At 45.2% G+C, this 27,922-nt stretch overlaps 1 protein-coding gene across 11 annotated transcripts in view; it reads right to left on the minus strand.

Moving 5' to 3' along the window:
* camk2d2 (calcium/calmodulin-dependent protein kinase (CaM kinase) II delta 2) overlaps positions 1 to 27,193 on the minus strand; it is a 40,796-nt gene extending 13,603 nt beyond the window's left edge. For 8 of the 11 annotated variants that reach the window (XM_061679075.1, XM_061679072.1, XM_061679070.1 and 5 more), the window contains exons 1-12: positions 26,845 to 27,192; positions 24,005 to 24,099; positions 7,953 to 8,012; positions 7,610 to 7,664; positions 6,294 to 6,359; positions 5,784 to 5,856; positions 2,461 to 2,563; positions 2,267 to 2,350; positions 1,983 to 2,077; positions 1,044 to 1,166; positions 882 to 965; positions 591 to 633 (exon numbers count right to left, since the gene is read on the minus strand). In XM_061679075.1, coding sequence (XP_061535059.1) covers positions 591 to 633; positions 882 to 965; positions 1,044 to 1,166; positions 1,983 to 2,077; positions 2,267 to 2,350; positions 2,461 to 2,563; positions 5,784 to 5,856; positions 6,294 to 6,359; positions 7,610 to 7,664; positions 7,953 to 8,012; positions 24,005 to 24,099; positions 26,845 to 26,906 — 943 coding nt within the window. In that variant the 5' untranslated portion in view covers positions 26,907 to 27,192. Of the gene's footprint in view, positions 1 to 590; positions 634 to 881; positions 966 to 1,043; positions 1,167 to 1,982; positions 2,078 to 2,266; positions 2,351 to 2,460; positions 2,564 to 5,783; positions 5,857 to 6,293; positions 6,360 to 7,609; positions 7,665 to 7,952; positions 8,013 to 24,004; positions 24,100 to 26,844 lie in introns of all 11 variants that reach the window. The other 3 variants (XM_061679078.1, XM_061679076.1, XM_061679068.1) reach the window with 2 other exon arrangements.
* Between the last annotated feature and the right edge of the window lie 729 nt (positions 27,194 to 27,922).

Genomic DNA, 27,922 nt, shown 5'->3' on the forward strand with positions numbered 1-27,922 from the left:
CTTCCGACATCTAAGTAACTGCATGGAAACGGGAACGACAAAGACATGATCTGAAGCTAAAGAAGTCCAAGAATGTACTGTACATGCGACGCGCGTGCGTGTGTGCGTGTGTTGTAATAATCTCAGAAGTCTCAGAATAAACAGTCTTATCATTTTAGTGCGTGCCCAAGTGATCATAAGCATTGCACATGACTGGACCGTAACATCAGCACTAAGGTTAGCGCTAACAACACGAGTGGCTGCTCCACTCGTATCAGAGACTTGCATTCAACTGGGGCACGTATTTTACATTACAAAAATCTTCTGGTCACATCTTCTGCCATGAAGTTGAAGAGCATTTAATATTTCTGCCTGTCAGTAAGCATCGCTGGCATAGATAGATGATCGAAGATAGATTATTTGTAGGAAATAAAAAATGATTTTCCGACCAATTAAGTGGAATTTGATCATTTCCCGCGTCACACTTGATGATCTCAGTAGTTGGAAATCACGGATATAAGACCACTAAAGTAGGCAATGACCAAGATGCTCTACTACAGGTTATTCCACTTTCTTTCTAGGCCTTGACGAGCACACTGAAAGAGACATACCTGAGAAGTTTCTTGTGACCAGCAAAGTGGTCAGTATGGCCCCCTGCGGTCACAGGAAGGGAAAGAAAGGGCGGCCAATGATGACGGCAGGAAGGGAGGAGAAGACGGGACGACTGATTAGAAGGTTACAGCGAGAAAAAGGAGTGTGGCACTTGGAGGGTTTCAGAAAGTGAGTCATTGCTTTTATGTTACGTTTGAGACGTCTTGAGGGTCAAAGACATAGAGATAGAAGTCAAAGATGGCTACAGGTGTTGCAGAAATAGAAAGATCCCATCTCGCCAGACGTCTCACCTTGAGTTTCCTCCTGGCGTTGAATTTCTTCAGGCACTCCACCGTCTCCTGCCTGTGCATCATGGAAGCTACGGTGGACCGTTGCTACAGGAGGGAGAAGACTTGAGCGTTCCGAAGCATAGCAAACACTCGCAGCTACGGCTGTGGGAACTTGACACATACGCAGATCCAGGGATGTTTGAGGGCCTCCGAGGCGGTGATGCGTTTACTGGGGTTGATGGTTAGCATCTTGTTGATCAGATCTTTGGCCTCAGGAGTTACAGTGTCCCACTCGGGGGATGGGAACTGTCAGACAACAGCGAAGATACGAACCATGACTAGACTGGAAAAGATACATGTTTGAAAATGTATCCCAATATCATTTCTCAATACCAAAATGAGAAGAAAAGATAAGTGAATGTGGAAGAACAGACCTATCAGACCGATCTTATTACAACCGATATTACAATCGGGATTATTTGGATTTATTCAAGCGTTGGTAGACTGGAAAGCACACGGCAATTCTTTCATGTATAACTACTGAACCAAAGTCCATCGCAGCCAAATCTCCTGGCCAAAATGTACGGAGAAAGATGACATTTGGTTATTTGAACTGTTCACCGCGAAAGGCTAAGCTAAGTTTGCAAAAATGAGAACCCTTTCAAATAATTTGCATACATTGTCCAGAAGCACTGAAGGTTTTGGGGCAACCCAATCTGTAACCAATTACATTCAGCAGAATAGAAAAGAAAAGTTAAGAGTGACAGCTGGTACCCCAGAAATAAAATGACAATGGGAAGGTACTTGTACAATGTACTGCCTTTTGCTCAAATATTTTCAGGTACAAGATACATACAGTATTGTATATTCCTGGTGTCAGCCTGAAACCTCCTATGTCCAAATTTGCTTGATTTCATATTTTTTAACAAATCTATAGTCGTGGTCATTCATTTGACAAATTATTGACCAATCTCGCTCTCTTTGACGATGCAATGTTCATGGCTCAACAAACATGGCAATTTTGTTTTGTTTTTTGTTTTTTTTCACATTGTATATTTCAGCAGAAGACTGGCTTCCATTGCTGCTTCAAGTGCTTAACATTGTGCGTATGATTGTACTTACGTCATAGGCCCCAGCCTTGATTTGTTGATAAAGACGGTGCTGGTCTTCGTCCCAGAATGGAGGGTAGCCCACCAGCAGAATGTACAAAATCACTCCTGGGATGATATGACATTTGAGGCTTAATACACAAAGAGAAAATGAACAGCGCATCTAAATCTGACAGCCCAGTCACATCAGCCAGATGCAATAGAATTCGGGAAGTTTGGGTTTGTATGTCATGTTCATTTGTAGAACTGAAAATGATTGAGGCTTGCTTCAATTCACAAAAACAGCAATTGATTTACCGCAGGCCCACATATCCACTGGTTTCCCATATGGATCTTTCCTCAAAACCTCAGGAGACAAGTATCCCGGGGTACCAGCAAAGCCTGGAGGAGTGAAGTAAAGTAATGATATAAAAGATATGAAGAATGATCTACTGAGACTGTGGCAGACCAACGAATGAGTCACTTTGGAAAACTGATTTGCGAATACTCACCAAACCATGCCTGCTGGTCCCCCTGCACCTCGATAGCCAGCCCAAAGTCAGCTAACTTGACAGCCGCCCCCTTCAGCTTACTGGCCAATAGAAGGTTCTCAGGCTGCAGGGGGCGGAGTCAAACAGGTTAGCGGTGAGAGGTTTCACACCCTTGCAACAAATTGCCCCAAGACACGGATCTAAAACCAGATCAGTCCAACCAAATCCTAATCAAAAGTATTAGGGGTGAAATAACTCAAGTGCTCTTAAATCAGTGCCTTGGGTCACTCCCTTGCTGACACTTATCCTGTTCAGGGTTGTGTTGAACTGAAGCCTGAAGGCGAAAGGTGGACTACACCCTGGACTGAGCACAAGTCAATCACAGTGCTAATGTCAAAGGTATGTTGACCGGGAATCGAGCTCGTCCCAGCTGTTTGTTGAACCACTACACTACCAATAGCCATCGACACACGCAAGAGATCCAGTTTAGCATGACTCGGGACATCTCTGTGTTGGACTGATGCGCGTGCGTCCTGACTCAGAAGGATGAAATGTGCTCTTCTGCGCGAGTACCGAGCCACTCCTTGAGTCCATGAGTGGGAACGAAGTGCCGATAGCAAGGTGTAACAGGAGGAGGGAGTGACAAAACAAGCACCGCATGAGTTTAGCACAACAATCAATGCACAGTAAGCATCCCTATAAAACAAAAACACACCCTACAGAATGAGGCTTTCCCTTTAATCACTTTTTTATCATCATAAATCTTCTTTGCTTATTTGCTGGTTCTAATCGTCCACTGCCTTAAAGTGAGCTTGTTTGAAGCTTCCGTTACCAAATACGGTTCCTTTCCCAAAAAGGGCAATGGCACGTTCCCACCAAGCAGTACAGTCTGGTACACAATCTATCTGCATTTCCATTGTCGAAAGCTGTGAACATACCAAAATCTGGACACCTTTCAATTTCAGCGATCGATTGGTTGACAGAGAACGGTCACTTCAGTGCGTCAACAACGCTGATATACAGTAGGAGAAATACTGAAAAAAAAAAAAAAGAAATAACTTGACTGTGTTGTGAGAATTAATTGATGTCGCACTATTTACACAAAACACATCAACGCCACTGGATATCACCATTACCGTATCGACGACAACAACAACCGTGGATGAAGAGACGCTAGTTTTGATTGCGGCATTGTTTTGTGTCGAAAAAAAAATAACAAAAAGCAGAAAAAACGTGTATGGTGTCATCCAAGGGTGCTCCGGAGAGGACGTTTGGGGTGTCCATTCTCCAAGGAGAGATTGAGGTAATGTTCGCATACTTTTTATATCGCTAGCAAGCAGGCCACATAACGTTAAGGAGCTAGCTCGATAGATAGCTAGTGCTAGCACTAACGTTTGTACGTAAACATCATGTTGGCATCCTATTTCGGTTTTCCACGGTGTGCCCGAATAAATGTTGACAACGACGACCAAGGGAGAGGCAAGGCGCCGTTGCAAGACGGAATCCGATTGGTCGTCGTCAAGGTGCTATGTCGTTCTCGTTGATACGTCACGCTCCACGGATATACCCGGGATATCCCCCCAAAATTCTAACACTTTTCATTTTGTCATCGTATAGGACTTCTTCGACGGCAAATTGTAGATCCGTGGATTATGTCACGTGACAAAAGACGTCAGACCCGATCTGGACAATAACGTGGCTCAAATTTTGTACTCTGATCCAGGCATAAGCTGAACTGAACATTACCGCTTGGCACAAACGTAGCGACGGACACAAACAGATGCAGAAAAGGTCTTTGTCAAGCGTAGGCCACTGTAAACAGCACTCAGTAATGAATTATACATTTTTTTTTTTTTTTTTTTACACAATCTTAAGCACACGCATACTGTGAGACATCAGTTTACGGCATACTCGTGACTCGATGGGATGCATGGGCAATGCCGACATAATCTTCCTTATTAAAAAGCATCTGAAATCTCAAGTGCAAATTGGTCGTTCAGCATTATTCGGTTTCCTGTCACACGCGTTCAGAACTCGCCGGAACATATTGACGAGCGCTTTCTGGCTACTTCTTTCCTTCACATACAATCACCCCGCGGGAGGTTTGGAGCATGCAGACGAGCGTTGGAATATTCATGACCGAGGAAAATCATTCAAATCACAGCACTTTTTTTCCCATAATTATGCAAATGGCGTCCTGCTTTGTGATTGCGCCTGTTCCTGTCACTTCAGCGCAACGATTTAGACACCCGCCTTGAAAAACAAATGCAATAAAGCTACTGATTAGAGAATGGTTGTTATTATTATTTCTCTTGACAACCAAGAGTGACGAGTCAAGAAAAGGTTAAGTGATTTCCAGATTCAATCTGGCCTTATTAACTCATCAGAACTCCTACAAATCATTGTCACATGAATACTAAAACTATAATTTGACTCTTTTTGATGAATAAAATGATCTTGATTTGATTATTGAACAGGTAGCACGGTAGAGCATGTCGACACGTTTTGTTTTTTTTATTGTTAGTTTCTCTTCCCCGGGTACTTCGGCTTCCTCCCACATTACAAACAATTTGATGTCAGGGCCACTGAAGTTGAAGTTGACATTGTATTTGTGATTGACTGTTTGTTTTATACTGGATGTGCCCAGCCATCGAGTGGCGAGCAGTCCGGGGCGCAGCCTGCCTCTGGCCCAAAATCGCCCGGGATCGGCTCCAGCTCATGCGCAACCCTAATGAGGACAAGCCAAATAGAAAATGGATGGATGTAAATACATGACGTAAGTGGAGGTAAAACAAAAGATGTATGCAATTTTTTTCACAGAATTGAGTGTTGCCTCTAATTGAAGAATAAAAGTGGTTCATGACTAAATGAATCAAATGTAGAAGGGATCTGTGATGGAGTCAGTTTAAATTAAGATGCGCTTTGTCGTTTGCAGTCAGTGTGTTGTATAGTACATGGATGTACACTCAGCGGCCATTACCTCTGGTACAGCATGCGCACAATCTAATAAGATCCATTAAAAATAGAAACAGAGAAAAAAAATCGTGGATGTGAGTTGCCTCTCCATAAAATGCAGCGTTACGCCACGGAAAACTATCAGCAAAACAATGAACGTGATCGGAATATCTCTCTGATAGTGCCGTTAAAAAAAGAGCATCATTAGCTTTTGAAGTCAAACATTTTTATACAGCGCTTGTGATGGATCTGACGAGTTTATCAAAAGAGGAAACGTCAAACTATACCTCTTACTGTTTTTTCCGCCCCTCCTGTCTCTTTGAATGTACCTGCCCGGTGCAGAAGGTGGAGACAGTAACCGAGGACAAAAGGGGAGGGGCCATACAAACCTTCAAATCCCTGTGGACGATCCCATTTACATGGCAGTGATGGACACTCTCCAGGATCTGCTGGATACAGTGGCTGAGGGCAGAAGGAGAAGAGGAAGAAGCATGCAGCCATGTTATGTAATAATACTACCGTATGTACGGCAAGGACACGACGAGGCGAGAGAGGCGGGGAAACAAGTCCAGAACAATTCATCACGTCCTCTTCGGCAGACATTTCTGTATGATGTTGCACACAAACCCAAGCTACGGCACAAGAATACCGCTTTTGTCCTCCCACCGTCTCCGGAGGAATAGCTGGCACTGCGAGGGTGCCAGCGTATGATTAATACCGCAGGCTATATGTCGTTAATCACCTTTATAAATAGCTCTCTGAGATGCCTCCAAGGAGAGGCAGCTGCATCGCACCTCAGAGACGAGCAGACGTGAAACACACCGAGACGCTAAGAGCCACACGCGCACACGCCTGTCTTGGTTGTCGTCGCGGCGGCCTTAGAGGAACGTGCGCGTTACCTGGCGTCGGCCTCGCTGTAGTACTCGCGGGCCACGATGTCCTCGAAGAGCTCTCCTCCCGTCACGCTGATGGGCATAAGAGAAGTTAGCGTGTCTCTATTCAATCAACCCTCAGCTATCAAATACATTCTACTCTGTTTCATATGACGTTATTACCATGTTATTACCTTCACCTAGCAAGAAACGTAACATCGGTCAAATTTGTTTTCACATTGTAGTCAAAGCTGCCTTCAGCGGGCCTGTTATAACGGTGAAGCTACATAAAGGGTCCACTAAAAATAGGGTATAAAAAGTCTACACACCCCTGTTCAAATGCCAGGTTTCTGTGATCAAAAGAAATTATACCAACATGAATAATTTCAAAACATTTTCCGACACTGCGACCTCTAATCTGGTCTACTCAATAGGGGGGAAATGAAATATTTTACAGGGGTAGCAAAACTAAAACGACTGAGGTGTTGTTGCACAAGTGTGCACACCCTCTTCTCACTGGGGATGTGGCTGTTTTCAGAATTAACCAATCTCATTCTATATGCTGCACACACCTTAGCCCAGGGGTGTCAAACTCATTTTTGGCGCGGGCCACATCGCAGTTATGGTTCCACTCGGAGGGCCGTTCTGGCTGCAAACCCATATGATTGCCTCATATTACTACATATACACAAATTAATGGATAATTACTTTTGAAATCAGAAGCCAGTAAAAACTGTTTGTTCCACTACAGTAGGAATCAATTAGATTTTAAAAGGGGGGTTGGTAACAAAAAAAAGGCTTGCAATATCTCAACATTGTTAAAAGTGAAGCCGATTTGCAATTTTGGTATTTTAGCAAGAAACACAAGGTCTACGCACACACTCGCGGGCCACATACAATGACGTGGTAGGCCGGATCTGGCCCCAGGCACACCAGTTTGACACCTGCGCCTTAGCCCAATCAATTTTACATGATGCAATTCAGCAACAATGCATCAAATGTTATAAGTCCATCCGAACAGAACTAAGCAGACTTCTAAATCAATTTCCGTGAAATTTCCTGAAGCGTGCTGGTGCATCTGCCAGAAGCAAGCCCTCATAACATTCTTGCAGATCCAGATAAACACATTAAAACCAATTGGAAAGTATAGGCGACACAATATGGCTGTGATTGCTGAGGACAAAGGATAAACAGATGAATTTTCTCTTCAAACGTTGAGATTTTCAAAGTTATTAAAAATATCTCTAAAAATATCTCAATTAAAATGTTTAAAACAAAATTGAAAAACACCAACATTTGAACCTAAAAGACTCATGTTTAGATGTGACAACGGGGCGACTTACAGATCAAATACCAAATAGTGGAAGCCCTCCTCTGATATGCTGTCATGGAGGCGCACTGTCGAGATGAAGACAACAAAGAAATGTAAGGCAAAGATGGAAACACATTTTTTAACGACGCCACAAATACTGTGCAGCTGTCACTTCAAGGTTTTCGGTCTTCTCGGACTGTGTCAAAGTCACAAATGTATGTCTTTTTATTCAATCGAAATATTTGATTGAATAAAAAGAAATAGACGAACGTTGTTGTTTTCTTTCCCCTCACACCCTCGCTGTCCGCAATAACCAGAAAGGGGAACCATTTTGTGCACGTGTTGTATTCAGAGAGGCAGCAATCCCGGCTCACCGATGTTGGGGTGCTTCAGTAAACGGCAGATCCTGGCCTCTCTCTCCAGCTTTTGATGATCTGAAAGAGCAACACACGCGGCACAAACACAGAAAAACTGTTATTTTTAGTGCAGTGATTGGCTTTCGGAATCATCTGACGCGGCGTCGGCTGCATTTTTGGCACCGTGTGAGCCTCTGCATCATTGTGTGTGCGTGCGTGCGTGCGTGCGTGTGGCGGGCTTGTGCAGCTCTTGCCTTATCAGAACTGAAGTGTTGGATGAAAATAATGTGACCTGACATGTTCTTGGGAAAGGGCCTTTAACAGACAGCACCACAGCGTGCACATCAACCTTCACTGTCACGACTCCAAATGAACTGTTGAAATCTGCGCTCTGTTCAGCCACAAGTTCATGAATGGATTGATTGTGATGTTTGCCTCTTCCTTCTATCAATGTATTTATGATTATGCATTGTTATCAGGTGAGGACTCATCATTTGGCTAACAGGCAATTGCCTGGCGTGCCAGAGATTTCCAGGGGATCCCAAACATCTCACCAAAAAAATGATTCTCAAATAACGATATCAATGATATATTGATATATTGCACAGTAGACAGCATTTTGATATCGTACAACGATACAGACGCCATCACTCCTTTGCAACGTACGAGGCATCGATAAGCGGAATCACCGGGCAAGCAAACAAACGAATCCCAGGAGTCAGATTACTCGGAACCAGTTCTCAAAACAGAACCGGTTTTCAATTTCCATTCCTATACACAAGTGCACCATAATCAGATGAATAAATTGACATTGGCGGAATCATAAGGGGAAACTTACACACTGGAGTCTTTTGAAATCAAAGGGAATCTCAAGGGGAGTGTGAAAGTTTTAGAAAGCACGAGCGTTATCCTTCTGGTCTGAAAGATTTTCCTCAATGGAACGCATCGCATCCTTCTATGAATGGAAGAACACAGCGCATAAAGTACATTCATAACATACAGTATGAGGCGCCCATTTACTGTAGCCAGCGAAGACATTACTCGCTGACCTAATTCTCAACGCAAATGTAAAGCCAGTCCATTACAGTGAAAAAATGCATTCCTGGAGACAAAAATAAGGACAAGGAGTTGGCACGCGCGCGTATGCAAATGGGGTGTATTTCAGCATTGTTGCAGCTCGGTGTGAAAAGCAATCGGAATCGGAATTCTTCTTAATATCGTGGTCGTCTCTATGCGGAACTTTGGGGGGGGGGGGACTGCAGATGTGCCTCGGTGCGACCGCGCCTGACTTGCCGGTCCCCACAGGCGCATCCTTGCTTCAACTTGCATTTACACATGCCATTACTTCCTCATGCAAAACTATATTTTCCTCGATTTGTGACTTATTTCTAGTCTTTAAGTTTGTTTCTACCATACAAGATGGCGCTGCAATATTGCTGATCTACGGCATCAATGGACGGCTCCACACAAGTCCATCGATCCTTTTCAATGCCACTTGTCCACATTAGGCTCGCGGGCGAGGCAGGGTACATTCGGGACTCGTCCCCGGTCAATCAAACGACCATTCACGCTCACATTGGTCACCAGTTGGCACGGAGGGCAAATACAGAAAAAAACAGAAAAAAACAATCACGCTCACACGTGCGAGTGCGCAGGGATCCAGACCCCAAAAAAAACGGAACAGAATTGTTGTTCGCGCTGTGAAAATTCCAATGCCACCCAAATCAGCAATGATTGTATGATTGTTATGACGGTGCCCATTACCACCATCTACGTAACAGCTTGAACATCTTGAGCACTTGGTCAGCATTTCACAAGAAGATACAGATGCCACTTTTGACCCGTGCTGACATTTCGAGACTGTGAACGTCAATCAATGTGCTTTCATCCACTTGTGTATTATCACGCATGATAACAATCCTGAGAACGGTCCATACATTGCAGTCGGCGACGCCCATACATTATTTCAATGGAGGCCAATTTTTGATGTATTGTGGATCTCCTTCGGGTGTGCAGGCGTAGCGCACCTATTGAAGTAGAAAGTCAGTGTACTTTGCTGGAACACAAAATCTGCTGATTCCCATTTGGAGCAAGCGATTGGAAGGCGCGGCGGTTAAAATGAGTGACGAGGCGACCCACTTCACAGCTTTGCCTCGGGACACAGCTAGCAAGAGAAAGAGGGAGGGAGGGAGAAAAAAGAGCACAAGGTTCTACTTTCTTTTTTTTCCAAATAAAATAGGACGCCTATTTTTTACTCCCACCCTTTTCTCCTTCCTCGGCGCTTCTCGATATTTTCTTTTTCATTTTTTAAATGAGTGCAGCTCAGAATACCAGCTGACTTCTTGGCATCATTAGTGTTTGTTTATGTGCTGCATCTTCCCAGAGCAGCATGCAAAATTGACGATGCAGCTTATTTCCAGTAAAGTTGGGCGTCAGGGTGAAATATATTTGTCGCGCAGAAAGCAAAAACTACACTGTAAAAACCATAACCAGTAATTGTTGATCTCATTAAAGTTTTGAAGCTAAACTGACTCAAAAATCAACTTTTGCCATTTACAACTTACAAAAACTTGTCTGCCCAACAAATTTCTCTCGTTGTTGTCCTAACTAAGATTTTCAAAATAGCGCAATAAATATGATCGACTTTTGAGTGGATTTTTTTGAGTGAAGTCAGGAGCCATCGGGAAACCCCCTAACATGACCGAAGTGCACACGCGCACACGGTCTGAACCAGTTTGAACTGGACGAGCGGCGAACGCACCTTCTACTGAACCTGAGCCGTGTGACGGCAGTCCGTCCACAATTTCTTGACTGAAACCCCGAAGAAAACTTGACCAAACGGGGACAGTTGGATGTGAACTGAATTGTTTCGACAATGACACTTTGTCTGGACAAAAGCGGGAGCGGACAACCGTTTTGCCCGAGCGGGCAAGCCAACGAAGATATTATGAAGATATGTTCAAAAAACGACAACAACAACAACAACAACAAAAAACAGTAGTTAAAATATAATCATTTGCCAGTTTGCCAGAGTTGCATATTTAGTGTTTGAGCTGTTCAAATGGATTTTTGTTCAAGATAAACTAAAACATGGATGGTGATGGAAAATGTGAAGGAAGGAAGGAATGAGAGGAGGGAGGGAGCGGGGAAGGCAAGAGGAAAGGAGGGGAGGATAGAAGGAAGGGGAGAGGAAGAAAAAAAGATGGAGGGGGAAAAGGGATGGAAGGAGCGGAAGAAGGAAAGGGGAAAGAATGAAGGAAGAAAAGAGAGAGGAAAGAAAGAAGGGAACAGTCAACACAGAATGGGTCATTTTGACCTGGTTGGACAATGTGAAGGTTAAGTGGATAAAGCATTATTAGAAATGTCAGAGGAATGTATGTATGTTGTTGACAACATACGGTGAGATTCTGTCATGCAGCATTTGAAAAGCTTTGTCGAAGTGTTGCCGCTTCACATGAAGCGCAGGACGGGTGTTTGAACAGTTAGCTCCCTGTTCATTCGTGGTGACATTTCGAAGAATTTTGTTATGCCCGTGTTTCTTTCATTCATATGGGTACATTTCTAACTCACGAGCAAAAAACTGTATGATTATTCAACAAGAATATCTGTGTTTGGTGATTTAGGAATACATGGCATTGAAGAAATAATTGTATTTTCTTTATTCAACAAGAAAATCTGCATTTGGTGAAGGCAGAAATACATGACATTGAAACCAGAATTTCTTCGTTAGCCTTAAAATATTATTCTTGTTAGGTCAACAAGAGAATCCAAGTCGCCAGACCTCTTGTCATAACTTAATTAAGTCAACAACAGTAGGCAAAAGTTGAGAAACGTTACAAATCTCTTGCATCAAGTTACCATATGATTTTTCGTTTTGTCAAGGGTTTTTCTTTTTATACATTTTTTGACAGTGTAGAGGAGCAATGCTGAGAATAGTGCAGTTAAGACAACGCCATCAAAACTCAGATGCATTTTCCCCTGAAGTGCGGAAAAAGAGGTGGATTTGTCCCAGCTGCTCTGTTAATCTTACTGTACAATTATGATCCTTCCTATCATTTCAGTATGAAAGAGTCATTCCTCTAATGAAAGAAGCTATCAATGTTTCACTCAACATATGTGCCTTAGACATTCGTTTTACCGCTGCCATCTACTCTATTTTATTGCATACGGCGACATTTTTGCCATACGTTGGCTCCCGCCTGAAAGAAACCAGCGATTGTAGAGGACAGCGTGATTATTCACAGTACATCTGACGTGTGACCCTGCTTGTTGCAAATGCGATGTTTGGGATGTCGCGTCAGCCCCTAAAGGCAAACGCAGGCAGGCGACACGGGCGGCTCACTCGCCACATCAGTGGATGGTTAGCGGAAGCCTCGCAGCAAGGTCAGTTACGCCTTTCTCCATCTGAGCCTCAGTCTTACACTGTATGGGAATGACACTAAATCCCTTTGCGATGCATCTATCCATTTTCTCTCGCGCTCCTCCTCCTCCAAAGCGGCCGTCTGCGTGGATGTAGCCCAACTTCCCGTTTAGCTGACGTTACGATTTTGTTCTTAAGACAGTGGACTTCTGCAGGTTGCACTCCCATTTGTCCCAATTGCTAATCAAGACCTGATCAATCAATAGTCCACACTATCAACCTAATTCTTCACGATCCATTAATTAACCAGTTATTACGTCCATGTGTAGTTGCTACTGTACTTGCGTCCCCCAAAATATCTCACAATAACGATGACCTTTCACAAGTTTCATGAGTACAATTTACTTTATTGTAGTACGGTACGTTAAATGCAAACGGATTGGTGTAAATGTGCATTTGAAAACGAAAAAAAGCTATCTCATTCTTTATTTCTATAGCACTTTTCATACATGCAACGCAACCCAAAGTGCTTTACATGACTTAAAATCAACCAGGTGAGGAAAACATCATCTCAAGGCTCCAACACTAAATAAGCCAATGCAATGAATGACACATTGTGTGATCATTTTATTGTGCAGCAACATTTGCACACGCATCACACACAACTGTGAACTGTAACAACAGCGCTGATGCTAGTGCTAACACAACATAAGAGGTGTCGTGGTCAGTACACCAACATTACAGATCACTAAAGGAGGTTATGTGGGGCTGCCATGGCAATGAGAGCAACTTATTCTAAACGCAGTCAACATGGGACTGCGCTTCATCTTAGAACACCTCGATGGCACGGGGACCTATGCGAGGATTCCGTTCGTGGACTTCAGCCCTGCGTTCAGCGCTCATCATCCCCGAACTCGTCTCCTCCGGCTCAACATCTCGCCTGCCACCTGCCTGTGAATTTACAGCGTCCTGACGGGCAGGACACAGCAGGTGAGGCTGGGCGAGGCCACCTCATCTACATGCACCATCAGCACCGGGGCGCCCCAAGGATGCGTCCTCTCTCCTCCCCTCTTCTCTCTCTACACGAACGACTGCACTTCAACGCAAACACCTGAAGTTTGCAGACGCCACCGTCGTCGGCCTCATCAAAGACTGTGACGAGTCTGCGTATCGACAGGAAGCGGAGCGGCTGGAGCTGCGGCGCGGCTGACACGACCTGGAGCTGAACACGCTCAAGACGGTAGAGATGATCGTGAACTTCAGGAAACATCCTTCGCCACAGCTGCCCCTCACGCTGTCCAACGGGCCTGTGTCAAACGTCGAGACCTTCGGGTTCCCGGGAATTGCGGTCTCTCAGGACCCGAAGTGGGAGACCGACATCGACTCCATCCTCAAAAAGGCCCAGCAGAGGATGTACTTCCCGAGGAAGCGCGGTCTGCCACAGGAGCTGTTGAGGCAGTTTTACCCTGCGGTTTGTCCACACACGTGCTTATCTACAGTATTAATTGAAGGCTAAATTAAAATTGTCATACGTCCCGTATACTTGCTTGCATTCAAATTTGTACTGTGAATGTTTTTGTTTGGTTTGGTTTTTTTTACAGTGAATCAGCGCATTTTTGTCACATACAGTAACTTCCGCAATCCACTCGATCATTTTCTACCTTCAGATTTTTCTCTTGGCTTTCAATGGACCACAGGTAGTCCACCCCCCACCCTGCTGGACATCTGTTGTCTAGCAACTGCACGGCCAATCAGAGCCGGCAGGCCTCTCCTCTCCTCTCCTCTCCTCTCTCTGCAGTGGAACCAGCCTTGCATGCAAATGGCCGACACTGAGAGTTTGCTCAAAACTATTCAACTCTAAACAAGGTAAGAAAGAGAAGCCGAAAACAAGAGCTTATATTACGCACACAAAACACGCGTCCGTCCCCAACCGCAACCCTAAACTACAGTACACGGTGCGACCCAAAAGAGTCGTTTTAAATGTATCGAGCATCATGCAAGAAGCTCTCCAGAACTTCCAAAATGAGATTTTCTGAAAACAAAGAAAAAAAACACTTCACTAAACTAACCTCACCAATTTTCAACAGTATGCACAGCACTGTGTGTACAAGCTTGAATGAATAAATGATGGAAATAACACAATGACAGTAACTAAACATGGCACAAAAAGTAAGCACATTTGTTTTTGGTAGATTATTTCTTTGTTGTAAAAATGCTTCTTGGCAATAAATCTTCTACCATTGGAAAGCCAGTTCATTATCCTTTTATATGGTGGCGCATTTGTAAGGAACATGCGTTTGTGGGATGAGCAGCAGAACTGAGTATGTAGGTTGTGACCCAAAAAAGTCAAACACGCAGCTTCTCTGCCAATACCAAACATCTTATTTTGCTGTTGTCTTTTTGTTTGTTTGTTTGTTTGTTGGATTGGATGATTGATGACGATTGTCATTTGCCAAGCAGGAGCCTCAAGCAAATAGAGCCACAATAGCCCGGCGCCTCCTCCTCACGCTGGTCACACACTGCTGCGGGATGGCATTCCATTCTTCAACCAGCATTTGTCACAGGTCAGCCAACGTGGTTCCGGTGGTCACTGTCGCACCCGGGCTGATCCCGCAAGTGTTCATCGGGGTCGAGGTCGGCGCTGCCGGCAGGCCGTTCCGCCCTTTCCACGCCCAAATTCTGGAGGTCGTCTCTGACTAACGCCGCTCTGTGGGGGCGAGCGTTGTCACCTTGGAGGACACAGTTTGGTCCCAGACTGCTGAGATATGGGCTCGCCGCCGGCTGCGGAATCTCATCTCCATTTCTATCTGCGTTGAGATCGCCTCCGATGATGATAGGCCTTGTTTTTCCCACACCGTTATCCCATTGCCTCCATCAAAACGTTATTTGATCTGTGCACCAATCAGCACGGCCTTCTCTGCATCTTCTCCAAACTTTGACTCTAGGATCCAACTTCCGTAGGCAGAATGTGGACTCATCACGGAACATGATGTCCCTCAGAGGCAAAAAAAAAAAAAAAAAAAAAAAAAAGCTGTTTGGCATTAGCAGGGAAGATTTAGCTAATTGTTTATGGCCACGCTCTGCTGCTCATCCCACAAATGAGTGTTCCTTACAAATGTGGCACTAATTAAAAGGGAAATAAACAGGCTTTCCTATGCTATAAGATGTATTGCCAAGGTGTATTTTCACAACACAGAAATAATCTACCGAACAAACAAGTTTCCTTGCTTTTTGTGCGATGTTTGATTGAAAGGATGACTGTTTTGTCAAAGTCTGCTCCGCTCTTGATGTGTTGCAAAGCACTACAGCGTATTTATTCCCCCCCCCCCCTATTTTGTACATTGCGTCTATGGATTTACTGTTTTATTTAAATTATTGAATGCAATTGTAAAAAACAAACGATCCAAAAGATTCAAAAGAATCTTGAAGTTGATGATAATGATGATGATTATTATTCTCATTATCATGAAGTTGAGAGGCTTGTTAAAGTCCATCCATCCAACCATTTTCTGAGCCGCTTCTCCTCACAAGGCTCGCGGGAGTGCTGGAGCCAATCTCAGCTATCATCGGGCAGGAGGCGGGGTACACCCTCAACCGGTCGCCAGCCAATCGCAGGGCACAACCATTCGCGCACACATTCACACCTACGGGCAATTTAGAGACTTCAATTAACCTACCACGCATGCTTTTTGGGATGCGGGAGGAAACCGGAGTGCCCGGAGAAAACCCACGCAGGCACGGGGAGAACATGCGGGGGATTGAACCCCGGTCCTCAGAACTGTGAGGCAGACGCTCTAACCGGTCGTCCACCGTGACGCCGCTTGTTAAAGTAACCACGTGTAAGCAAATTATGCAATCGCTGCAGCAATAATATCTTTTTTTGTATTTAAAACAAATCTAAATTGAGCATCATTATGGTTCAAAGGGCAGAATTTTAGATGCAGCTCTTTTTGTGGGTTTAATTAGGGTCATAATATGCAAACAACCACACCAGCAGCCAAATTCTTGAATGCAATCCGATGCTTGCGTCTGCAACCCCACTGCAGCTGTGTGTCAAGCTCCAGTTGTGTGTGTGTGTGTGTGTGTGTGCATTCATTGCCATTGCAAGGCTTTCCTTCGACGCCCTGCGAGCCCGTCGGAATCATATTTATTTATATCTAAGAGAGAATCGAACTGACGCCAAGTGTCAGCGAGAGGAAAACCAGGAGGAGGCAAAAATACAAAGTGAAGCATGGCAAACACCTGGCAGAGGGAAGTACAGACCGATAAACAACCTGAGGAAATTCATTCAAGACAATGTGCCTGTGGGCATCACAGTTCCTCACTAATATATCGCTGTCGTCGTACTCTACCGATCACACACAGATTAGAAAGTTGCAATGGCAAACACTCACAGCGGCTGCATATAGTCGTCATTAACATTCGATGCGGTTCCGTTCCGACGACATTGATAAAAGGGGCGTCGCACAACTGCGATGCATGTAGTTCTTACATCATTTTAAAGTCCGTCCAACATATTTTTTGTCTTTCTTCAGTATATCTGGCGATGTGTCCACTTTCTCGTCCACCTCTCCGATGAGCAGTCGATAGACAATTTGACATTCGGTTTCAAACCGAGCTGTGGCATTTTTACCAAAATAGCATGCAGCACACACATCGGGAACTGCTCGCATCTCATTGAACGAAGAGTTTAAATGAAAACGATGTTGTGTGGGAACTGCGACATCCTCCGCCTGCCGGCGGCCAAATAGCCCTCCTCCATATGGTTGCATCGTTGCCCTGCACGAGCCGGCGGTTCTAATGAAACCCCGAGGGACAATGAAAAGCTATCACTCTCCTCCCGTTCCCAATAGAGGAAGAATTATGAGACTGATTACTCCCTTGCTTTCTCTTCGGAGGAGAAGCCAAATGTGGCTGGTGTCAGAGATAAAACCGTCGGGAGCCTCGTAATGTACTGTACATAGGCGACACACACACACACACATACACACTATACGGATGTTAAAAATGGTGCAAAACGTTCAGTAACCAAACTTAGAGACGACAAATGCGCCAAATGAAACACGCCATAATTCATCCACAAAATCCATCTTTACACAAGGCTCAGACACACCTTCCTCATCGAATGCGACGCACTGCGAGTGCTTTAGAGCAACCTCAACCACAATAAGAAAACATCCTTCTTCCCCTCTGACAAGGTCACTCAAAACTGAGTTGTTATGACGTGGATCTCGTTGGATTGTGCAGGTTGTGTTCTGACATCGCAATTGACCAACCATCCGGCCATCATTTGCACTCTTACGGGACCCACCTGCAGCAAGGTGACGGCGCTATTCGCCACATCGTGATATCTATGTCCTCGGTCTATTCGTATTGGAGGACGCTGGACCGTTGTCAGCGCCACGACTCCTAAACACTCAGCGAGGGCGACCGGACTGAAGATTTAAAATCCTCGGAACCACGTGAACAGGAGCAGGGAGGGGACGTTTTGTGATTGTTTAGGGAAAAGGTTCGATGAAACAGATCGAAGACACGGAGGTTGACGAGGACTCACAATGGGTCTGGAATGATAAGGTTCTCACGTCAGTATACCGACCTTGACGTGCCCTCTTTTTCTTTGAAGTTCTGTTCTATCAGGCCTTTTGGATTTAAATCCTGACTTTTGTTGGCAAACACAAGAGTTTGGAAATTCAACAGTTAAAGCACAGGTGAGGGATACTGGGTTATGCTTCAAGGCTGCTCCTGCAGGTGTGAGGTCTAATGTACTTTTAAGCCACAGCGGTAAATACCAACGGTCAAGCCAATCAATCACATTCCGAATCATGTACAGTCACTGCACCCAACTATGAACGGTAGCATTAGCGCTGATGATCAGGCTCACCAAATTCAGAAGTTTCCTGGCCGGTCCACCAAAGTGGGGCCTCCGCGGTCGCCACGGACTCCTTCGCCTGTCAAGCCAGTGTACCATCAACAAATATTCAACTTTTATTAACTGCACAATGTGATGTTTTAGTAACACTTTAACATTCACACATTTAACATTAGAAGTTTCCCGGCAATTGTAACAACATTATATACTGATCTGTATTTTGTGTTCTTTAGTCTTTGTCATTTAAGCTCTTGTATGTAGTTATTTGTATGTCAGCTCCTTTCTTAAGTGCTCCTGGATGTTCACTTGTGGTTTGAGTACGCCAGGAAGTAAGTAGTACAAGATGTCATTTGTTTGAATGCTAGCTATATCTGAAGGGTTTTCAACCCTACTAAACCCAGAATTTTAGGACTGAAGGTTGCTTCTTTGTTTCCTGCGTGGCGAATGGCATGAAATGTCTTGACAGTTCTTGAAATTGCTTAAACGAGCCACATACAAAAATGCCCAAAGACGGAAGCGCTCCTTTCCTTTTGTGATTCAGCCTCGCAGTTGCACACAAGAAATCCGGCTGGGCGGGCGACTGAGCATTGAATAAAGTAAATAAAATCAACCTGGCTTATTTCTAAAGATGAAATCACTGTGTGCGCACGTGCGCGTGAGTGTATGAGAGAGAGAGAAATCAAGATATATTTTTAGCTTCAAGCACCCAGTGAGTCATTTGAGCCCCCGATCCCTCCCTTCTTTCTCTCCCCTGCCCATCCCTTCCCTTCTGTCTCTCCTCTTCCTCTTTTATTTCAAAGGAGCAGTCGCAGTGGCCGATGACAAGAGACGAGACGAAAGACGAGAAGGAGAAGAAGCGGGTGGACCGATCTTTATGTGAAGTCAATACTATTGAGGCTGGCGCATGAACGACCTTTCTTTCACCGCGACACCTCAAAATGATTCAAATAAAATAACGGTGGTGGAAGAGAGAAAGTATTCACTATGAATGAAGGACATTTCCATGACAACCGTAATGGTTGTTGTTGTATTGCATCTCATGCCGCCCTCTTTGAAATTGCGGCCTTGTCATGATCGGCGTCTCTCCCACATTGCATTGCATTGCAACGTCTCTCCCACATTGCATAGTAACGCGCTGCATGTACTCAAGTGACATTTGGGATCAATTGTAGTTGTCAGAGCAGTTTTTTTGAGGCGTACTTTTTTACTTTTACTTGAGTACTTGAGTTAAGAAGAAACGGTACTTTTACTCTCTTACAACAATCTGCATACCGCTCGCTACTTTTATTTATCAATAATTGCTTGCGCGATCTATTTTGAGACGTATGTTTTCAACTTTGGCATCAGGCGCCGTTGCGCCAATCCACGCCGGTTACCACAGTGACGTTTGACTCGAGTTCGCCAATCAAACGACACGAGAAAGTCACGTGTCCACACACAAAGTCTTCTATTGGTCAATCAAAGTGAGTCGTGACAGCCGCTGCACGACCCGTGTTTACATTACAGACTACGCAAAACAACAGCTTTAACGTGCAGCGTAGTTTTGTCACTTCCCAAACTTTGACATTTCAGCCCACTTCTAACTTGAGAAAACACCTTGCGCTCAGTTGCACGGTTTTGCTGTTGTTTTGGCTGTGCATACGGCAGCATTAGCGCTATTTTTTGGGGAACACAAGTAACTGTAAAACACGCATCTTGTTCCCTCGCTCTCTCTCGCGCTCTCTCTCCCTCACACGCACGCACGCGCACACACACACACAAACACACACTTTATCAATATGTCTCGTCAGCAAAAAGCTTCTTCATTTCGTCAATTTTGTGGATAAAGCAAAAATATTTTCTGTAAGGCCTTATGCATGTGTTGTTTTTTTCCACTTCCAAATTGAAATGGTGGCCGGTGCGTGTGGACTCCCATGGAACAGGAGTTTGCATGTGATCCGTTACTTCGGAACACAGCCACATACCAGTTATAAGAGGGAGTGCATCCTTGTGCAACCAGATTTATTTACATTTATCTTACTTAATCAAGTAAAAGACCAGTTAAAAAACAGAACATCTCTTTTGCAATGGTGACCTGGCTAAGAAGGCAGCAACTTAAGCGTCAGGTCTATCACAAACAAGTTTATTTCAGTTGTTTATTTTCCTCTCCCCTCTCAAAAAAAAATGAAAAATCAGTTAATAAATATAATTAACTAAATTAAATCATAAAAATAAATCAGTTGAGTTGTACAAATTCTAGGTCACACTAATAGTGGAAAAAGTGTTTAAATGATTTCACTTGGTCAAAATTCTTTTCTTGGCATTTGAAGAGGGGTGTGTATACTTTTTATATCCAGTGCAGCCTTGTCTTATAGCGATATAGTATAAGACAATAATTTATATATATATAATATATAATTTGCCTTCATTCGTTTTTTACAAAGATTGTATTTATTATGTTTTAGACTAAGTGATGTGTGCAGCAATATCTGTACTTGCACATTCATATTTTATTTAGTTATTTTTAATTTTATTTTGACGTTCATGCCCTGCTTTTAAAAAATAAATGACCGTTACTAATACTATTACGAGTACTAATTATTAAAGTTACTCACCTGTCACTCAGTGCTTGAGTAGTTTTTTCACTCAGTACTTTCTTACTCAAGTCATTTTTTTTGGAGGACTGCTTTTTTACTTTTACTTGAGTCACATGAGATTAAAGTAACAGTAGTCTTACTTCAGTACAATATTTGGCTTCTCGCCCACCTCTGCACGTGCGTAAGGCAAATGTGAGACGTCTTTATTCCCCCGGACAAACAGCTGAGACACGAGCATCTCCGGGAAGTGAAGTCAGCGCACAGACACACGAACAAGGACACGCATATGCATATAAACAAACACATAACCAGATGAGGCATGCACACAAGCACACACACATATGGGCGAGAACCACGCTGCCCATCATGAGCAAATACAAAGTGACAAAAGCTGGCAGACAGGGTCGCCGTGACGCTGATGCACGCATGTGAGGAGAGCGTAGATATGCTGTGAGGAGTATGCCACACGCACACACACACACAAACGCTTCCTCCCCTTTACTTCCTCTCTCTTTTTCCTGCTTGTTTCCTGCATGCGTTGACTCATCTGCTGCTTTTCATGGGATGCTACACAAGCAGGATTGCAGACTGAGGGACACGTGTGCATGCAACACCAGAAACACAATACACACAAATTGTAATACGGCATTATTGCTGCATTTGCCACAACCAATCCCACACTAAACCCCTTTCGATTCTGGGTCCAGGGTAGGTGGGGGGTGGGCAGCCGGGATCCTGCCAGAGAGAAGGGAATCGGCAATGCAACTCCAGGGCTTATCGCGGAAAGAGGGTAAGACCATATCTGACACGCCCGCATGCCAGCTATGTACACACACAAAAACAGAGCTATAGTGTGTGTGTGTGTGTGTGTGTGTGCGTGTGTGTGTGAGTTGAATGCATATGTGGTGAGGTATCCCTTTGCAGTTATTTTTAAATCGTTCCCAGCATGCCATGTGGCGGATCACTGATCCCGCTGCAAAGGTGTCGATTACCAACGGCGGGCGCACGACGGGATCACATGAGCGAGCGAAAGAGCAAATTGCTGCGGAAAGAAAGAGGCGGAGTCAGAGAAGACGTTTGAAACATGGAGTGACAAGGGGATGAAGACAGGAATAGATGGTGACATGTTATTAGTCTTGGGAGAAATATGCAAATAGCAGGCAGACGGCAGGAGCCGTGTAAAAGGCACAACATCGCAATATAGAGCGGGGGTGTCAAACTCAAATTCACGGTGGGTCGAAATGAAAAATTGGGACAACGTCGAGGGCCAAACTCAATATTTTATGAAAAATCACTGCGATGTGCATGTTTCCCTTCTCTGCAGAAATGTAGCGTTAAAGTTGATCATACGACAACAAACTTACATTTCGCTTCAAAACTGAATCTGGAATAAACAAACTTCAATATTAAGAACACGAGAAATCTAATTTGCAATAAAAGACATTAATGCTATATGTTCGTTGTTTTGTATTTTAACAGATAACATGAATTCTTCTGTCTGTCCATCTTCTATTTATCTTTCTCCAACTACCTCTCTTTTTGATGTAAATCTTTTTTTCCAAAGGTCAACAGCAAAGCAACCCCAAAAAATAAGAATGTCGTTCAATAAAAACCCATAGTTCAAACTATTAACAGTCCCTGCCTAGGAGTGGATAAAGGACATTAAAAAAATAAAAATAAAAATTCAATGATGTTTTATTCTTTGTTGGAGCCACACCGTTTCCCATCTTTCCTTTGGCCATTTTCGGGAAGGGGAAGTGTAAGTTTGCTCGCGGAGACCCGTAGCAAGGTCGCTAACGACCGCAACAGAAAGGGAAGGGGCGCTCTGTGGAATTGATAGCTGATTAATTGTGTCTTGAAGCATTTGATTAAGCCTCAACAATTGGGCTGTGCAAAGTCAAGCTACATTCCCGATATATATATATATACACATATATATATATGAATATATATATATATATATATATATATATTTTTTTTTTTTTTTTTTATTTTTTTTAAAACACTTTGGTCAAGTGGTGAAGTATCTGCAGCTCGGAAATTTTGGCTTGCAACGTAACTTGGAAAAATCATCCGTTTATTGTCGGCACCAGCGCTATAATCACCACATTTTTGAAGGGATTGGTTTTATGGAGTTTTTCAATACAGTCAACCATCGCAAACTCGCGGCTCGGCTTTCGCAAATTTGCATTTTGGCTAATTTTGTTGGGAATCTACTCCATTGTCGTTTTGTGTGTGTGCTGAGGCCAAAGCCATCAAATTTTACTTTGGCACCATCTGCTGGAATTTAGGTGTTGCTAAATTGAATTCTGTGAAAGTGTTTTTTCGTTTGCGTTTGACATACTGTATGTGTACCTTGTGCACCGTCAAAAGTCAAAGTGAAAATATGCTTCTGCTTCTCTCCCAAAGCTGCAACTAATAACATTTGCAGTTTACTTTGCCATTTATTCCGTAATACTTCTCATTTTGTGTAAATGCCAAAGTGTGCACGTTGTGTATTTTCATGTTTGGCGGGCAGGGTCTGGGGGATTTTCTGTAGTATAAAATGACAACATAATGAAGTGAACTTTGGTCTGCAAAATTAGCCTTAAAAGGCTGTGTTGGTGCGTGACAAATGTGGTTTTGATTTCAAATTCAATTTTAGCTACAGGGCTACAACGGCTGTAGTAGACCTTGTGCGAAAAGACGGCAGCCGTCGGTCCGCGCTGGCACGAAGGCGCGCCATTGGCTGAGCAGAAGGCCGCGCGAGCTGCGATTGGTTACTCTGCGCTCTCGGTGGCGCCTGGGTCATTCGTGCGTGCCTGCGCGTGTATTTATTTGTGAGCGTATGTACGTGCGCTTGCTTGAGGTGGCGTGTCATAAAGTGCAAGAACGTACGCGTGCGTACGTACTGTATGTGTGCTTTAAGCCTGCAGGCAACCAGGCCAGCGGCTGCAATTACAGTGACGGATGTGAAAGAACTAGGTCGGCTTTGCGAGAGATCTGCCCCTGGGACGCCAAGACCAGCCAAGAGCTCTGAATCGATTCGGAACACACGCTCGCGCTCGCGCGCACATTTAAGTCGTATACTGCTATTTTCTGTGCGCGAGTCACATCAAAACAAACAAATAAACATGATCAAGTAGAAATCCCGGTGATTCTCTGTCTCCTCCTTCCTACAAACACTCACTTGCTCTCTGTAAGAGCCCGAAGCGCCATCATCCAGGGGCCGCAATATTCACACTTGATGCACGCGCAACACATGGGACGTGTGTCGGTAGCCTACCTCTGGCAGAGAGCTTCTTGGTGTTGATGATCTTGGCAGCATACTCTTGACCTGAGGAGATCTTCACGCACCTCCTGACCACAGAAAAGGCTCCCCTGGACAAAACGTCGTCAAACATGGGTCGTAGTGGAGTGTATGTTTTATATACAAGGCACAACAGGAATGGAGAAACATTTTGTCTGATGTGCAAAGCATGTGTCGATCGAGGGTGGACAATGCAACGACACGACGCACGCGTTGTAATATCTTTGGTCCACGCAGGCTCTGCATCTGACAAATGAACAGCGATCACACTCAGCCGCAGCATTCGGTACACCTGCGCGATCGAGCTGACATTTGACAGTATGTTCGCGCGAGGTGGACAAAGGCACGACATTTCAGTCTGCTCGGACGACTTCGTTTGGCAACGTGGGAGGGAAAGTATATTAGAAACACACCTCAGTGTGACGCGGTGAAAGCGACAAACACCACAACAATCTTATTGTTCAATGAAATGAATACATTCCTTGTTCTAGTTGTAAAGAGATTCTTTTTTTCTATCGGACCTCATTGCTCGTTGCTGTAGGTGTTTCGGCCGTTGTTTCCTTTGTCCCGTGACAAAATTCCAACATTCTAAGATTCATGAATAAACAGTAGTTCTTCTCATCCAGCAAGGCGACAAATTGGGCCAATGTAATTCAAGCTTCAATGGCACCAGGAGAGAAGGGTAGTTAGCCTGTCAAGCTTTATGAGGGAGTCACCTCTGAGTAGGCCGAGTTCCAAATGAAGAGCATTTACAGGCACGTTTCGCCACCGCAAAGGTGCGTTGGCTCCAGTTACGCGGCGGCCTGACGCTGACACAATTTGACCATCACAACGGACAAAGGCGGTTAGTCCGCACGTTGGTGCGTGCCGCCGTGCTGATCGGCGGGGCGCATGTGTGAAGACCCCCAAAAAGTAGGTCAGCTATATTTGAGGGAGCGGCATCTCTAAACGCAGCCTTGGACAGGACTGCCTGCCTCCGCTCCTCTCAGCTCCAAACGCACACAAAGCCTTTTTGCTATTCCTCCGCCGTCTCGGTCTGTGCACATTTTCCCTTTCCGATCCAATCTTTTCCTCCTCCGCGACTCGGACTTTTCCTAACCTCTGACCACGTCGTGTAGATATGAGAAGGGGCCGTTAGAAACCCGCGGGCGAGGGTGGCCCGAGGGCTCCGAATAGCAGGCACCTCTCGTGAAACCCGGTCGAACCATTTCCGATTGAAGTGCACTAAAAACAACTGTCGAATGGGGGGGGGGGGGGACAGACCTGTGTGGCATTTTATATCGCGTTCTGCAAAGTGAGCAGCTTGCCACTAAAGCTTACCACCATTTTCTAAGGGATTTGGCGAAGAAATGTGGAAAGCGTAGCGTGTTGCATAACGAGCGTACTTGTCTACCGACGGATTGACTGTGAAGTGCATGTGCCGAGTACATCCGTGTGCGGCTGAGCTCGCCTCGACAGCAAACGGTTTGCAAATGAGGCAAAGCCGTCGAGACAACGGCGGGCCGCGAAGCGTTGGGATACTTTTTTTCCCGATATGTCAAATGATCCGAAACAGCTGCAAATGTGCGGCGTCGCATTGAGCTAAAGGCTGCATTGCACTGTTGTTGCTGATCAATTTACTTTCAAACATCCATTAGGTACACCTGCACAATCCAATAATATCCAAGACAAGACCTGAATCAAGAATTCTGCCTACTAATGAATGACACCACAATGCCACAACAATGAACATTAAAGATTGGGTAAGTGACTACATTTTCCTCGGGGAACATTAAGAAACAAATCGGTTAAGCATTATTTCAATAGGATGGGAGAATCTCAACAGAATGTCCTGAACTCCTCTTTTAATGCCGCTGTCGTGTCGTGCAGAACAACACGACCCGGAGGAGTTCCCGAAGCACGGATGTCTGTTTCTCGGTTGGAGACATTTGTTCTTCAAGAGGCGATTAACCGTGGGCCAGTTACACGCAATCAAGCGAATTCCCAACGAGCAAGTCATCGATTGTTGTGCCCATCCTCACGAGCGTACCGCTAAATGAAAAACTCTCGCACTTCTTCACCACCGCTAACCGCAACCGCGATAACCGAGTTGCGTCCGACCAATAGTTCTCTCACCGCAACAACACTCGCTTGACGACGGCCCCCGACGCGCGGCCTTTCGAAATTGTCAGGGGGTCGCCACGGCGACTCACGGGCGCGTTTTGCTTGGCAGAATGCGGGTGTGAAAACTAAAGGGCGTAAAGCGCAGGAAGGGAAGGGGATGAGCTGAGTTAAAAGGTCTCAGAAGAACATAACATGGCTTTTGGAGCTGAGTGGACTTCTTTTTCATTGGAACCAAAATGTTGACGTGTTTAGGGTTGCGAGATGTGTGACAGAGGATTGTTCTGCCCCAATTTGGGACCCACCTGGGCAGCCAGTGAACGAGCGAATGTCATGTCAGGGCTGCGCGACACCAAATCTGACCCATCCCGCACATGGGTTGGAGTATGTAAATGTCGCCATGCAAACACTGGCCCGCTGGACACGATGGAGGCGGTGACGTCACGCGCGCAAGCAGCAAGCCACGTAAACAGAGCCTGGAATATAATGGGGGATTAAGACGAGTTGGATGCCACTGGACATGCCTGCACGAAACACGGCAACCCGCCCACCCCCCCAACACACACGTACAAACTGTTCTATTCATGCTTGGAATCTGCGTCCTAAAACCAAGGCGGCCTATTACGTAACACGCTGACATTTGAATACAGCAATGATGTAACACGGTGGTGGTGATGATGATGGTGATGATGATAATAATGATATTGCTCGCTTACTTCCCCAGCTCCTCAAACAGCTGATATTCGTCGGTAAACCTCGTGCAGATCGTCAACGCCATGGTGGATGTGGCGCCCCGGGGTGTGTTCTCGCTGTCAAACCCGCCGCACGCAATCGTCCGGTTTTGGCGTCGAAGCTGCGAGAGAGCCTTTCATGCACACACGGCGCTCATCTGCGGGAGGTCTGATGAGGAGGAGGAGGAGGAGGAGGAGGAGGGGGAGGAGGAGGGGGAGGGGGAGGGGGGTTGCAGCAAACCAAAAATATATATATATAAAAAAATAAAAAGCGCTCCACTTTAGACCAGTGTGCTTCCGGTGATATGAGCAGCCGCGGCGGTGTTATTCGTCGACTCGTCGCGGACGCGGCACGTTTTGGTGACGGCGCGTGCGCGTGCGCAGGCTGCACGGACGCGCGCTCTCGGCCCACGCGCAAATAAATCACCTTAACAGCAGACGCCCGTCAAGCCGTTGCAGCATGCGTGAGATCCAAAACGAATTTTGGGGGGAATGAGAGACGCTGTTGGTTGCAGTGCTCAAATGCCACGAAGAAACGGATTGATACATCGCCATGTATTTTATCATTGGATCAGCCATCCCAATATCCAGCACTTTACAAGTGCGCCCTCTAGCGGCTATGCATCGTGGCAAAAAAACGGAGCGTCTCGATGGCTACGTACAGAATGCAGCCCGATGGGGGGCACAAGTCAGTGCAAACTGTGGGCCGGTCCCAAGCCCGGATAAATGCAGAGGGTTGCGTCAGGAAGGGCGTCCGGCTTCAAACCTTGCCAAACAAATATGAGCGTTCATCCAAAGAATTCCATACCGGATCGGTCGTGGCCCGGGTCAACAACGTCCGCCACCGGCGCCGTCGACCTGCGGGGCGCCGTTCAGCGACTGTGGGTCGAAGTCAAAGGAAGAAGAAGAGGTGCAAAGCGGGTTCTTTGGCACAAAGAGAAGAGGAAAGCACAGGGCCAAGAACTGAATGTGGGGACTTTGAATGTTGGGACTATGACAGGAAAATCTCGGGAGTCGGTTGACATGATGATAAGCAGAAAGGTTGATAAATTGTGTGTCCAGG

The sequence above is a fragment of the Phycodurus eques genome, chromosome 6 (assembly GCF_024500275.1).
Source record: "Phycodurus eques isolate BA_2022a chromosome 6, UOR_Pequ_1.1, whole genome shotgun sequence".
NCBI lineage: Eukaryota > Metazoa > Chordata > Actinopteri > Syngnathiformes > Syngnathidae > Phycodurus > Phycodurus eques.